The following is a 15,607-nucleotide window of genomic DNA, read 5'->3' as shown; positions in this document are numbered from 1 at the left end:
ATTAATAAGGGATACAACTACAATATTAATGGGGTAATCACTAGTATTATAGGTATCTAACATGCCCCTCTCCTTAAAAAAAGTGTTGTCCTCAATGCTTGAGCAGTTCTGGATGCTTATGTATAAAATTCTCATCCTCCCATGTGGAATATTCAGCGGATAAGTTCTTCCACTTGATGAGATACTCTGAAATTGATTGATTTCGTAGCTGTCTAGTTCTTGTCTCTATGACTGATTCCGGTTCCAATATAATTTTTCCTTCCTCGTCAAGTTCTAGAAATATTGTTTGAACTGGGAGCTTGCCACCTATAACCTTCTTTAAACATGAAACATGGAAAACTGGGTGCACTCGAGAAGCTGCAGGAAGCTCCAATTTGTATGTCATAGTACCAATCTTTTGCAACATCTTGTACATACCATAATACTTTGGTGATAATTTATTATCCTTCTTAGCTTGCTTCAGGGACATTTCTTTATATGGTTGTAACCGTAGGAATACCCAATCACCTACATCAAAACTTCTTTCACTGCGATGTTGATCTGCCTATTGTTTCATTCTATTCTGTGCGAACACGAGGTTATCCTTTAAGAGTTGGAGGATTTGTTGTTGATGTTCGATGTGATGTTCCACTACTTGAACCTTAGAATTTTCTCTTAAATATGATGTGATGGATGGTGGCTGATATCCATAAAGTGCCATAAATGGGGTCATTTTTGTTGCTGTATGTAAGAATGTGCTATACCACCATTCAGCTAGAGGCAACCATTTGACCCATTGCGTCTTCTTATCAGAGAAAAAGCAACGAAGATATCCTTCTAGACATTTGTTTACTATCTCAGTTTGCCCATCAGATTGAGGATGATAAGATGAGCTATGAGCTAACTGAGTACCAAGACAAGAAAATAATTCTGTCCAAAAATTTCCAGTAAATATGGGATCTCTATCACTTACAATAATCTTTGGATTTCCATGTAGCTTTTGAATTGTTTCCATAAATGCAGTAGACACTGTACTGGCTTTAAATGAATGTGATAATGCACAAAAGTGTGCATACTTGGTAAGTCTGTCAACTACCACCATGATGACATTCTTTCCCTCAGACTTGGGTAAACCTATGATAAAATCCGTTGAAACCTCCTCCCAACGTTGGCTTGGAATGTATAAAGGTTGTAATAGACCCGGGGTCTTAATTGTTTCAACTTTATTTTGTTGGCAAACCAAACATTCAGCCACAAACTTTTGAATATCTGATTTAAGGCCATCCCAAAAAATTCCTTCTTAACCCTGTGGTAAGTTTTTAAAAATCCTGAGTGCCCTCCTAAGGGAGAAGTGTGCAATTCCATAAGAATCTTTTGTTTGAGTTGGGAATTCTTACAGAGGTACAAGCGATATTTGTACCATAACGAATCATTTTGCCAGCTAAATGTATCAGATGTACTGGAATCTTGTTGTAACTTTCGAATAAGCGCCAACACTTTTCATCATTCTTCCATTCCTCCCTTGCTTCGTTTATCCAATCGGGTTGGATAATAGAAATGGCGCACAATAATGCTTCCACATCCTCATCCTTTCTTGAGAGTGCATCTGCCACCACATTTTGCTTTCCTTTTTTGTAGATGATTTCAAAGTCATAACCCAACATCTTTGTGACCCACTTTTGTTTCTCTTCAGAGGATAATCTTTGTTCTAAAAAGTATTTAAGGCTATCATGATCCGTTTTTACCTTGAAGTGTCTTCCCATTAGGTAGGGTCGCCATTTCTTAAGTGCATGTAGTATTGCCAACATTTCCTTCTCATAAATAGCTTTCTGTAAAAACTTTCCCTTGATTGGACGACTTTCAAAAGCAATGGGTCTTTCATCTTGCATTAAAACAACACCAATTCCATTTCCTGAAGCATCACATTCCACAATAAAGGTTTTTGTGAAGTCCGATGTAGCTAAGACCGATGCTTGGCACACTGCCTCTTTAAGATGTTCGAAGGCCTTTGTTGCTTCTGGAGTCCATGAAAATGCATCTTTCTTCAATAATGTTGTTAGAGGTGCTGCTATTCTCCCATAATTCTTAACAAACTTGCGATAATACCCTGTCAACCTGAGAAATCCTCGCAGATGCTTTATGGATGTGGGGATTTTCCATTCCTTAATGGCTTTAATTTTGCTAGGGTCTACCTTAACTCCTTCATGAGATACAATATGACCCAGATATTCCACCTCTTGTACTCCAAAGAAACATTTGGATCTTTTTGCATATAATTGTTTCTCCTCCAATAGTTGTAGCGCCCTGTCAATATGTTCAACATGATCCTTCGAAGACCTGATGTAGATTAGTATATCATCAAAAAATACTAACACAAATTTTCTAAGGGAGGGTTTGAAAATGGAATTCATCAAACCTTGAAATGTAGAAGGTGCATTGGTAAGGCCAAAAGGCATGACCAAAAATTCATAATGACCCTCATGAGTTCTAAATGCTGTTTTTAGAATGTCTTCAGGCTTCATTCTGATTTGATGATATCCTGAATGAAGATCCAACTTGGTGAAGTAAATTGATCCATGCAATTCATCCAGTAATTCATCAATGATAGGAATGGGAAACTTATCTTTAATAGTGAGCTTGTTGAGCTCCCTATAATTCGAACACATGAGCCATGATCCATTCTTCTTGTGCACCAATATTACTGGAGCAGAGAAAGAAATTTGACTAGGTCAAGAATTATACCAGCCTCTAGCATTTCTGCAACCATACGTTCAATTTTGCTCTTTTGGGCATAGGGATATCTGTACAGCCTGATGTTTGGAGGAACACTTCCTGGAATCAGATGAATATCATGATCATGATCACAAATATGTGGGAGACATTTGGGAGTCTCAAATACCTTGGAATGATTGTCCAAGGCTTTTTGGAGATCTGGAGAAATATATGATTCCTATGTGGAAACATCTAGCGAACATAATTGTGCAATTACACCTCTTTGTTCCTTTTTTAGAAGCTTTGTCATACCGTTAGAGCTAATTATCTTTCCGGTTTCCCTGCAATACCCCTTAATTCAACTTATTTTCCTTTCGCATAAAATTTCATGAAAATTTCTTGAAAATTAAAAGGTATTGTACCCAAGGATTGTAGCCGTTGGACTCCCAGTACAACATCAGCACCTCCCATTGGAATGGAAAGCATTGGGCTAGTCAATACATATTCTCCCATGGATAGCTTGATATTATGGCACTTTCTAGAGAAATTTATTGTTCCTCCATTTGCAACCATCACTTGACACTCTGGTGCTGGATATAAGAAGCAATTCAATTCTTTTGCTACCTTACAATGAAAAAAATTGGGGGTACTTCCTGAATCAATCAACACTATTACTTTTTTCTTCTTGATTTGTCCTTCTATCTTGATGGTTTGAGGAGTGGTAATTCCCACCAATGCAATACAAGATATGGTTAGATTCATTTCTTCTTTATCTAGGCTTTGTTCCGAGCGTATATCCTCCTCTTTTGACCTTTCTTGCTCCTTGTCTTCTTCCTCTTCACAATCTATGTAGAATAATTTCTTCTCAGCACACTTATGACCTTTAGTGTATTTGCTATCACAACTGTAACAAAGCCCTTTTGTTTTTTTTTCTTCCAATTGTTGTGGTTTCAACCTTATAGGTTGTGGAAGACTAGGGGTAACAACACTTCCATCTTTATAGTTGTGAGTGGTATGCTTCCTGGTTGCCATAATTTTGCTTTCCATTTTTCTTGCTAACCTGAATGCCTTCTCTAATGAATTAGGTTCCCAAAGGCAAACATCGTGTTAGATATTATCCTTTAAAGTCCCTATGAACACATCAATCCTATGCTCCTCCGGAATATTTTTTACCCTTATGTTCAATTTTTGGAACTCCTCAATGTGCTCCATTATTGAACCCTTTTATTTGAGACTTATCAATTGGATAAAAACAATGTTTCTTTTTGTATTCTCATAATGTGTTGTCAATTCTTCCATAAAAATTGCCCAAGTGATAATTTTTTTATGAGAGCAAAGCCATTGATACCATAAAAACTTATTTGGTTCCAAATATAAAGTTGCAATACGTACCTTTTGTGTGTTTTGCACATTATTGAGATCGAAAAATTGCTCCATCTGTAATATCCATGTTGCGGGATCCTTGCCATCAAACTTCCTCATATCGATTTTTGGAATATGGTCGGTCTTCGATCCAACATTAGAGTCTATGAAATCATGATTAACATTTCTTTTTTTATCATCATGAGTTTCCTTTACTACCCTTTCACCATTAGTAAGCATTTCTTGTAGAAACTTTGTCAAATATGTCTTCAAATCTTCCATGCTTGTCTTTAAAGAATCCATCTTAGCTTCTATGCCTTTATTTAAACCATCCATCTTAGCTTCTAAATATTTCTTTAAACCATCCATCTTAGATTTTTTTGCTTTTTGTGCAAGTGACACTTGTTGCACTTGGTCTCGTAATTTTGATATATCATGTTGCATTTCTTCCTCTTCTTCATGAGTCATGCTAGAGCTTTCAGGTTGCCTACTAGGTGTTTGCATTTTCTTCCCTCTGGTCATCAATTACCGATAATAGTGCTTTACTATGCCCTTTGAATTCCTTCAAACTAATTTTTCAAACCAAGCTTATGCAAAAATTTAAAAAAGCTACACACCTTTTTTCACTTTGTAGGAGCTTGATATTGAATCTGATGTATCTCTGTAATTTTGAATCATCTAGTTCTAAAATTGCAACCTGCGATAGCCCTCTATGTTCTCTTTCCAATGCCACCAGTCTGCTCCAAATTGGATTCTCCACGGAAGAGTTATGCCAAATCTCCTATAGTGACCTGATTATAGACTAGTCCAGTAGAGCGAACTTGTATGACGTGCCACGAGTCACTGTTTCGACCTTTGGCTTTGAAAAATATATACAAGAAAACTAAAGTCCATCCTCTTTCTATACCTTCTTACGAAATTTCAATCCGATGCTTAGAGAGAAAGTTATGACGATTTTCTCCAGGTCACCTGTTTGGATTGTAATTCAGGAGTCTGCAAAAAGACCAACTTCCTCAGATCATATCTCCGCAAATATAGAATGAAAATCTTTGAAATTTGGACCCGAGATTCAGCGCGATGTCTTCTAAAATGGGTTTTTTTAGCTTCTGAAACGTCGCATAAAAAAAGTTATAGCGAAAATGCCACGATGACGTGTTTGGAGCAGCGAAACCCTAGAATCCAAAGCTCTGATACCAAATGTTATGAAACTAGCTCAAGAAAAGATAGAAAAGATAGATCAATGCCTTAGAATTCAGCCTCTTCGAGGGGGAAACCTCCTTTACATTACATAAATGAACAATTCTTGGATGATACAAATGACAAAACCTCCTTTCTATATATAGGAGTCTAAGGAGTCACAATATAACCCAGCCGACCTAACAATAATACTATAAAACCACAAAAATAACAATAGAGGGTTTCTATGGGGCACAATAATAACAATATGGAGCAATAGGGGCACAAAAATATTAATAAGGGATACAACTACAATAGTAATGGGGTAATCACTAGTATTATAGGGATCTAACAAAGACTCGCAATTGCATAACTACATTTGGCCAAAAAGTGTAAATCATCTTCACGCATTCACCCAATAGAGAAATTATTTGCTATTTAATTAAATTATGTGATTATAGATGATACAAGCCAAAAAATGTCTCATAAGGATGAGAATCTAACCCACTCGGTTCCTTTATTCCCTTTCTTATTAATTGAATTTCCAATCCTAAAAGTTCCTCTCTTTTAATTTTAAATTTTAAGTTTTTTCTAAGGTTTATTTTTTAATAGCATTTTAATAATAAGATTGTGCATTCTGATCATTTCACCCCATTTTTATTTTTAGACTTTATACTTTTTAATTTTGATGTGAAGGTCATGGATACACACTATGTGGGAAAACACCTAGTCAATTTAAGCGCTAGTTAGGTGTAGCTCAAGATGGGTGCGATTGGTGGGTTGCACTTTCTAAATTCATAGGTCAAGCCTCATGTAATATCTATGAACTCACACCACACAACAAAAAAGATAAAATATGATTTCATATTATAAAATTCATTATTAACTTTTTAAATATGAGCATAGATCCATCTGAACTCTGCCAAGGGATCAAATCTATGAATATGAAAACCTCTTTTGGAATGAAAAATTTGAGCAAAGGGTTGCACCTTGGGAGATTTGATCCTTCTGAGTTCTTGAGAGATTTGAAGTTAAGATGGATCTATGTTGGTTTTGAACAACACACTAATAAAATATTTCAACTATAAGGAAACTTTATTTTTCTCTTGTTTTATTATAATATATAGAATTATTCTTGTTATTAATATTTTTAAAAATGTTACATGTTTGATTTCTCTCTATATATATATATATATATAATTTTTTGTTATTGATATTTTTTAAATTGTTACATGTGAACCCGATATTAAACATGGAAAGAATTACAAATCTCCAAGATACAAAAGGAAAAAATACTAATAGAATAGGGACACACTCTATATATATATATATGTGATATTAAAATCTTTTACCAAAAATACATATTGAAATATTTGGTTTATAAGATAGATTAATTTTTTTTTGTTATTCATATTTTTTAAATGACCCACATATTAAGAAAATAATAAATTACATATTTCCATCAAAATCACAAGTAGAAATATAATAGCACATCTTAAGATATAGAGCCCTCTCTAGTCAATAAGTAAATATGTTTTAGAATTATGTATAATATATATATCCCTTCAATATATACATTTATCATAGTGAAAATTACTTCAAGTATTGAAGTAAAGTTTTACAAAAGAAATGGCACACATTTGTATATAAGGGAATTAAGTCATATTTCACAACAAGAATTCATGTTGGAAGGAATGTTTCCATGTGTTTTAGGTTGTTGTGAGTTGTCTTTGTGTCTTCAGTTTTCCTATTTGTGACTTGTATTAGCTATCTAAATTTGTTACAATGAGTTATCTATATACTATAAATGTTGAACCATTAAAATCAATAAAATATACACCCTGTAATTCGTATGGTGTAAAATCTGGTTCTCTCATAGTCTCTCAAATTTCTAACCACCCATATATCATTATTGAACATTGAATTGTAGACTTCCTTTAAATATTCTATTCTCACATGAATAAAAATCAATAAAATTAATAATTGTTTTTTTTTAAGCAAGTTAAAATGTTTAAGTGACTTTAAACTATAAGATCTATTTTTACTCTTGATCTACCAAGCTAGCCATCAAATATTTTTTCACTCTATTTGATCCCTCTCGAGCTTAGTAGATCCAGAGTAAAGATGGATCTATGCTTGTTTAATTCCGTGCTTTAAATAAGCTACATTCCACGTGAATACCATGGTCAATACCATGTGCCATATTTATTTTCATTAATACTAATATTAGGGTTAATAATGATTTTTTGCATGATATTAATAATAATTTGGCCCATGGAATTTGGCCCATAGTATTTGGCCCATAATATTTTTTGAGTGTTCGTAAATATAAGGTGACTTATGGAGTAAATATAAAAAAAGTTTTATTTTATTTACCATACCTACAGTTTATTTATATTTTTATTAATTTACCCCTCTTTTATAAATATGGGATTTGGCCCATAGGATTCATTTAAATAAAGCCTTTTTTTAGCCTTCTTAAATAGGTTATGGACTAAATATAAAAAGAGGTTTTATTTATTTACCATACCTCTAGTTTATTTACATTTATATTTATTTACCATACCTATTTATATTTATATTTATTTACCATACCTTTGGAGTAAATATAAAAATATGTTTTATTTATTTATCATACCTCCACTTTATTTATATTTTTATTTATTTACACGTAAATTAAGTATAAAAAATGTTTTATATCTATTTACCATACCTCTTTTATAAATATGGACTTAAATAAAACCTCTTTTTTGAGCTTTCTTAAATAGAAAGAGGGTTATGTACTAAATATAAAAAGAGGTTTTATTTATTTACCATATAGTTTATTTATATTTTTATTTATTTACCATAGTAACTATAAAAAGAGGTTTTATTTATTTACCATACCTCCACTTTATTTATATTTTTATTTATTAGGACCAAATACAACCTCACAAACTAGAAAATGGGCAATTGAATTTAACATTGCAAAGAAGAAAATTGGGTGATTGTAATGGAAGAAAATTGGGTGATTGTAATGGAATATAACCTCCCAAACTAGAGGAATAATGAGTCTTTTTCATAGTTTATCCGCCTTTTTTGGGCTAAAATGAAAAAAATAATTATTTTTTAAATAAAAGTTGGGCTAAATATATGAAATGGTTGTGTTATAAAAACCATGACTCTGATCTACAAACCTAAACTACTTTTTGTTTTCTATAATGAAAATATCTAATAAATTTTATTACACTTTATTGTAGGTTTTTTATTAGATAAGACTACAGAGCACTCTGATGGTGTGAAAAAGACTAAATATTAATCCTAATGCAAGCTAATGAAGTGAATATTTTATTTCCAATTCAACCAAAACTATATAATGGAGGGTAGAGGACATATTTTCATTTTTTTACATGACAAATAAAGCTTCAAATTCACCTAAAACAAAATCAGTAGAAAAATAAAATAAAACAAAAATTAGAGCATAAATTTTTGAAGGCAATTGGTTATTAAATATATCTAAGAATCATAACATATTACATATAGAAATAAATCTAGTAATTTTTTTATCACTTGGTTTGGTATGATGTAAAACATAGTTCCCTATCAAAAGATATTGTGATAATAAATTTGCATGACTGTCATGAAAATTCAGAAGATTAATATGTTTTCAATCAAAGATTTCTTCCTCACCTAGACCCTGTTTTAGACAATTTATTTTTTGAGTTCAACTAAAAATTCAAGGAGAATTCATATATGTAGTTGTTTCATTCAATTTATGTACACAAAGTCACATATTTTAATCTAAAATATGTGACTTATTTTTCTTCCTTTTATTTATTTATTTTTTAGAATAAGTTTTAAAATGGATTTAGATCTAAAATTTCAATTTATTTTTTAGAATAAGTTTTAAAATGGACTTAGATATAAAATTTCAAGGAACATTCAATCAATAATGAATCAATTCAATAATAAATAAAAACAAGGGATAGAAAAAACAGATCTCCATCAATACATAATTATTCATAAATTGACCAAGGCAAGGGATGTAGTAAAGAGAAGGAGAACAAGCTCACTAGTGATTTTTTCCCAATGGAGTTGTCAATTATATTACCTATAAATTTTCTTAGAAGTCAAGGAGCTATTGCTTCATGTATTTTTTCCTTAGATACATCAAATAATATGTGGAAAAGGTTATATGAATTATCAATACTGAAAGAAGATACATTATATTCATATCATTAAGTAAGATGAAATATGCATGCATCAAACCCTCACAAATCAATGAAGTTTCTAGACCCTATGGATAGCATTGAAGACTCTAATTCAACTGAAATATCCCACTCTTAACTTATTGAACCAACCCACTACACATATAAATTACTCAGTAATTTCACCCTTATAACATGTAAGAACTTCCTTCAAAGACCCATATAAGTAAAAACAAGGGTGAAAGAGGATGAGTTTTAGTCAACAAATGTTGAGTCACTCTAATTATAGTGGAGTGGAAAATATGGTTATTAAACTCATGTCCAAGATTCTTGCAAGAAAAAGAACATTAAGACTTTATTTGAAGCCCACACCACCCTTAAAAATCTATTTAGATCTAATAAACCAAATCTGATCTAATGCTATGCCTAGAAGTTTATCAAATTCCCTTCTCCTAAGAAAAATGATATATTGGCCAACAAAAAGGTCCTTCAAGGTTGAGCTAAAAAAACTTATACAAGATTACCGCAATATTCATATCTCAAAATCATTTATAGTTGAGGGTTCCTGTAATACTAAACACATTAATTTTAATAACTTCATATTCTCATAACCTCTCTATTCTATACTCATCATGTCATCAAAGAAGCCCTCAAAATAGAGAAACATCCCAACAATTTAAATGATGAGGATAGGAATAAATTTAGTCAATCCTTAAAACCCACCATCCAACATCTCACCACATCGAGTCCACCCATTTCCTCTCACTAACTTATTTTAAAATCTATCAATACACAATCTAATATGGTTTATGGTTTTTTTTAGCAATCCATTTCTTATTTTATTCTTAGAATTATGATCTTCATGGGCCCTTTTTCTTCCCATTTTTTCCTTTCTCCAACGTATCTTTGGACTAATTAATTGATATCTATATTAATAACATTAATTTCTTGTTTAGATAGATTCACCTTGATATTATTCTCTTTATAGTATTATTTCTCATATTTATGAAATTCTTAACCCTAATATCATTAACCCTAATTCTTCATGTTTTTCATCTAATTTCTTTTAATAAAAAAATTATTAATAAAATAGGGACACTAATTGGTTTGGAACAATTCTCCACATTTTTTTTAACTGTGAATCAAAATTCACTATATAAATTTTGAAGATTTGAATTCGATAAAAGAGGGAAAATTTAAAATTGCATGGCTACATTTTGCCAAAAACTATAACTCATCTTCATACATTCACCCAATACTTTTTTTTGTTATTTAATTAAATTATATGATTATAGATGAGACAACCAAATAATATCTCATAAGGACAGAATCTAACCCACTTGGTTCCTTTATTCCCTTTCCTCTTAATTTTTCAAATTATTAATTTCCAATCCTAATAATTTCTCTCTTTTAATTTTAAATTTTAAGTTTTTTCCTAAGGTTTCTCATTTTAATAATATTTTGATAATAAGATTGTGCATTCCAATAATTTCACCCCATTTTGATTTTTAGACTTCATCATATTTAAGTTTGATGTGAAGATCACTCCTTCTACACCCTTTTTAATTACTAGCATAGATCCATCCCATCTGAACTTTGGCCATGCCAAGTGGATCAAATATTTGAAGATCCAAACCTCTTTTTGAATGCGAGCAAAGGTTTGCAGCCAAGGAGATTTGGAGTTAAGATGCATCTATGTTGGTTTTGAAGGATACACTAATAAAATGTTTCAACTATAATGAAACTTTAATTTTCTCTTGTTTCAACTATAAGGAAACTTTAATTTTCGTTTGTTTTAGTATAATATATAGAATTAGTCTTGTTATTAATATTTTTTAAAATGTTACAGGTTGAATTTCATATATATATATTAATATATAATTTTTTATTATTGATATTTTTAAATTGTTACATGTGAACCCTATATTAAACATGGAAGGAATTACAAATCTCCAAGATACAAAGGAAAAAAATACTAAACATGGAAGGAATTAAAATCTTTTACTAAACATGCATATTGAAATATTTGGTTTATAAAGTAATTTTTTTTTTTTTTTATTATTCATATTGTTTAAATGACCCACATATTAAAAAAATAATAAATTACACGTTTCCATCAAAACCACAAGTAAAAATATAATAGCACTTAAGATATAGAGAGCCCTCTCCAGCTAATAAGTAAATATGTTTTAGAATAATACATATAACATAACATACATACATATATATGAAGGCTAATATCCCTTCAATATATACATTTATCATAGTGAAAATTATTTAAGTATTGAAGTATAGTTCCACAAAAGCAATGACATACATTTATATATAAAAGAATTAAATCATATTTCACAACAAGAATTCATGTTGGAAGTAATGTTTCCATGTATTTTAGGTAATTGTAAGTTGTCTTTGTGCTTTCCTAAATGTCAATCTAAAATAATAGTTTTCCTCCGTGTGACTTATGACTAAATGCTGAACCATTAAAATCAATAAAATATACCGCCTGTAATTTGTATGGTGTAAAATCTGGCTCTCTCAAATTCCTAACCACCCATATATCATTATCGAACATTGAATTGTAGACCTCCTTTAAAGAGACCATTGAACAATGAATTGAGAATTGATAAATGACGTCGTGTCGTCTATCATTTGATGGAAGCCGTGAAGATTTCAACCGCTCGTTGAAATGTGAAATCTTGAAATCCATTTCATTTCAACAAATGGTAGCGACTGTAGTTTGAATTTGAGTCATGTTTGAAAATTATAGAATCAGATCAGTATAGATACGAGGCCCATTGTCTGCTACGTAGCATAATATTTCTGTTGCCAGCATCGCGGTTTAGGGTTTGCACAAATATTTCGAAGTGTGTGAACAACAAGTGGACGCAACGGATCCCTAGGGATTGGGAAAGCAAAGGCTCAAATAGCGATCGCATGATCGGTCATGGTGTGCACAACCACAACCAGAGGAGAAGGCATAACACAGTTGAGCAAAGCTGAGCGATTGGGTTTTCATTTGGCTGACAGCTCAAGGGTAGCTAGCTGTATGAGCGAAACTGATCGGGAGTAGGGCCTCTGCTGGCCACATACGAATTATTGTTTTATGTGTGACTGCTTTGAAAATGATAGATTATTGCTAACATATATAGAATTGGGTTAATAGATTCTTTTCAATACAGACCAATTTTGTGAATCCACCCATTCCTTTAATTCATTCGTGGCCATGGCCAAGGCCAACTCTAGAGGATTGCTTGTTATAGGAGTATTTCTTGCAGTGGTGCATGTGTTTTTTACGCAACCTACCCACTGTACTATCCATAGAAAATCTGTAAAACGTATAAACAGTAATTGGGAGAAGGTGTATTCTGCAGAATTGGAGGGCAGTTCGTGTGGAATTGCTGTCAACTTTGACAAAGCCCGTGTATTGACAGTAGCTAAGGAGGCAGGTCAAGGCGATTTCACAACGGTCCAGGGGGCCATCAATGCAGTTCCAGTGCATAACAACAACCCCGTCGTGATTAATGTCCGACCCGACATTTATAGGTTGGTAATTAAAGAAACCAAATAATAATAATGTGAGAGTTTCATAAGAGGAGGAAATAGCTCCAACTTACTTACATTTCGTTTATGTCATTTACTTAGAATGAATGATTTTAGAATAAATTATGTCAAAAAGGGAAGGTAAAGGAAAGTTTTGTGATCAAAAACCGGAAGGGTGTATATATGAGAGTCCTTTCCTTCTTGTGTGTACTGGTACTGGTGTGCAGAGAGAAGGTGACGATTCCTGCAGAGAAGCCATTTGTGAGGGTCAGTGGGTCGGACGCCAACAACACCGTCATCACTTGGAATGATAGCGCGAAATCGAGCGGTGGGACATATTATTCAGCGACGGTGTCTGTGTATGCTTCGGATTTCACAGCCAGAAAAATCACAATCAAGGTTTGGTTTTTGAATTTTATTATTGAATCTTAATGTCATAGTATAAAAAGTACATGAGATGGCATATGCCTAGATTATATATATATATTTTTTGAAATACACAAGTCAAGTTTATATATATGCAGAATTCATATGGTCCCGGAAATCTTACCCCGGAAGATCAAGCTGTGGCGGTGAGAATTTCGGGAGATCGTTCTGCATTTTAAGATTGCAGATTTCTGGGGTATCAGGACACCGTGTTAGACGAAAGTGGGAGGCATTATTTTCAAAACTGTTACATTGAGGGTGCTATCGATTTTGTATGCGGCAATGGAAGATCTATCTATGAGGTAAAGTTTAAACCAAATACAAATAAAATCTGCAATACCCACAGACAGACATTATTTTGATTTTGATTTCTCATATAAAATGGGAGCTGCTGATAATGATTTTTTGGTTTTGTTGATTGCAGAGCTGCGATTTGCATGCCATTCCTATAGATAATGGGGCATTTACAGCTCAGAAGAGATCTTCTCTCTCGGACAACACGGGCTTCGTTTTTCTGCACTGCACGTTGACAGGCAAGGGATTAATGTTTCTGGGCAGGGCATGGGCACCATATTCCACAGTATTGTATGCTTACACTTACATCGCTGACATTATCGTCCCCCAAGGATGGGATAACTGGAATGATCCCAGCAGAGATAAGTAAGCCAGCGCTATCCTTTTATTCTAACCCGCCTGCACCAGTACTCTATATATATAATCCTGAGAATCCCATATCTCATTCTCATTCTAACATATTCCTGTTTTCATTCTTTCTGCATCTGCAGAACCGCGCATTATGGGCAGTACAAATGTTGCGGAGCTGGTGCAAGTGAAGCCAAAAGAGTTGCATGGTCGCATGAACTCAGTCCTACGGAGGCCGCGCCGTTTATAACCATCGATTACATTGATGGGCGTAGCTGGATCAGATAGATAGATGACATCAGCTACCAATTTCATTCCAAAAAATATTTCCATCCCAAACGCTGACCTGAATGAGATGTTTATACGGATACAAAGACTTTGTACCCTGGTAATAGAAAATAAGTGCTGCATGCATGCAGTGTAATGTAAGAACAAGTTTGAATATACATTATACGCCTGGAATGGTAATAAAATGGAGATTTTGTTTTTGAAGTGATTTGTATTTTCTTTTATTAATTATGTTTAACAAAAATTAAAATAAGATATTCAAATTATTGTTATACAAATTTATTTTTCAATATTATGAATTTTATTGGTCAATATTGAATAAATTTATTATTACAGTTCTCTCTTTCACTCTCCTAAGAGAAAATAAGTAATAACAATATTCATTCAACATTCGTTATATATACCATAATGACATTACTATTAACACAATAATAACATGTACATGTTATGGTTGATTTTTAAAACATCAACATTACCGTAATGCCAACAGTAGGTGTCCATTCATAATTTTCTTTTACTTAATGGGTGTAACCCAAAGCTAAAAACATACCAACAAATTTTGAATTATACATATACATGTATCATGATAAGATTGTACATGAAAAATAGTACTTGAACACAAAAAAAAAATCAAATAGACATCCACAATTCTGATAGACACCCATTGGAAAAGGTGGGGCAGACATTCACATCCACTTTGGCAGAGGAATAGCTTCTAGTAGAACCACCTTCACCATGATAATTCTAGACTTTTCAGTCGTGACGGCTTATTGTATACCCATGCCCATGCCCTTGGGAGTTGGTGACTCAAATGAAAGCATGAGAGAAACCAATACGAGATGAATCATCCCACTTGTCCATGCACATTATCCTTCCTACTCCCAACTGTATAAATCTCTGTTTTCCCACCCCGGTTTTCAGTTTCTCCTTATTTCTCCCATGTAGTTAAATGCCCATTCCCATAACCATACATTTAACAAACTGAAAAAAATAAATATTGGTGAAAACACAAATTCTGGAAATTTTTCAGAATGCTGGAAATTGCAGAACTAAAAATCAACAATCAAAAACAGCCATTAAAACACATTAAAACACTCATATTTTTGGTCAACTTGACCCTGGAAAAACCCCCTACAAGTCTTGGGGAAAACAAGTTTGAGAGCTCTTCTTTATTTCTGAAAATTGACTTTTTACAGTGAGAATTATTCAGCAAAAAATCAACAAGCAAATTTACAACTTATCTCCTTTCTCGTGCCTCACAGCAATTTGGAAATTACAGCAAACAGGACAGCAAT

General features: G+C 32.8%; 1 protein-coding gene across 1 annotated transcript; it reads left to right on the top strand.

The window, feature by feature from the left end:
* Positions 1–12,639: 12,639 nt before the first annotated feature.
* Positions 12,640–14,312, top strand: LOC149259024 (putative pectinesterase 11). Its single transcript, XM_089446782.1, has 5 exons — positions 12,640–12,959; positions 13,184–13,355; positions 13,586–13,684; positions 13,807–14,042; positions 14,168–14,312. The coding sequence occupies exons 1-5, from the start codon at positions 12,640–12,642 to the stop codon at positions 14,310–14,312; spliced, it is 972 nt and encodes a 323-aa protein (XP_089302908.1).
* The last annotated feature ends 1,295 nt before the right edge of the window (positions 14,313–15,607 follow it).

Source organism: Pinus tabuliformis, chromosome 6 (genome assembly GCF_031772625.1).
Source record: "Pinus tabuliformis cultivar Carrire ecotype Pingquan chromosome 6, CPIR1, whole genome shotgun sequence".
NCBI lineage: Eukaryota > Viridiplantae > Streptophyta > Pinopsida > Pinales > Pinaceae > Pinus > Pinus tabuliformis.
Note: the sequence above shows the minus strand (reverse complement) of the source record. Positions and strands in the feature narration are given on the sequence as shown.

Excerpts from the sequence above, each read along its gene's own strand:
- LOC149259024 (XM_089446782.1), top strand. The coding sequence starts at position 12,640 with ATGGCCAAGGCCAACTCTAGAGGATTGCTTGTTATAGGAGTATTTCTT. Across the intron at positions 13,356-13,585 it reads CCAGAAAAATCACAATCAAG|GACACCGTGTTAGACGAAAG; the intron begins GTTTGGTTTTTG and ends CTGGGGTATCAG. Across the intron at positions 14,043-14,167 it reads AATGATCCCAGCAGAGATAA|AACCGCGCATTATGGGCAGT; the intron begins GTAAGCCAGCGC and ends CTGCATCTGCAG.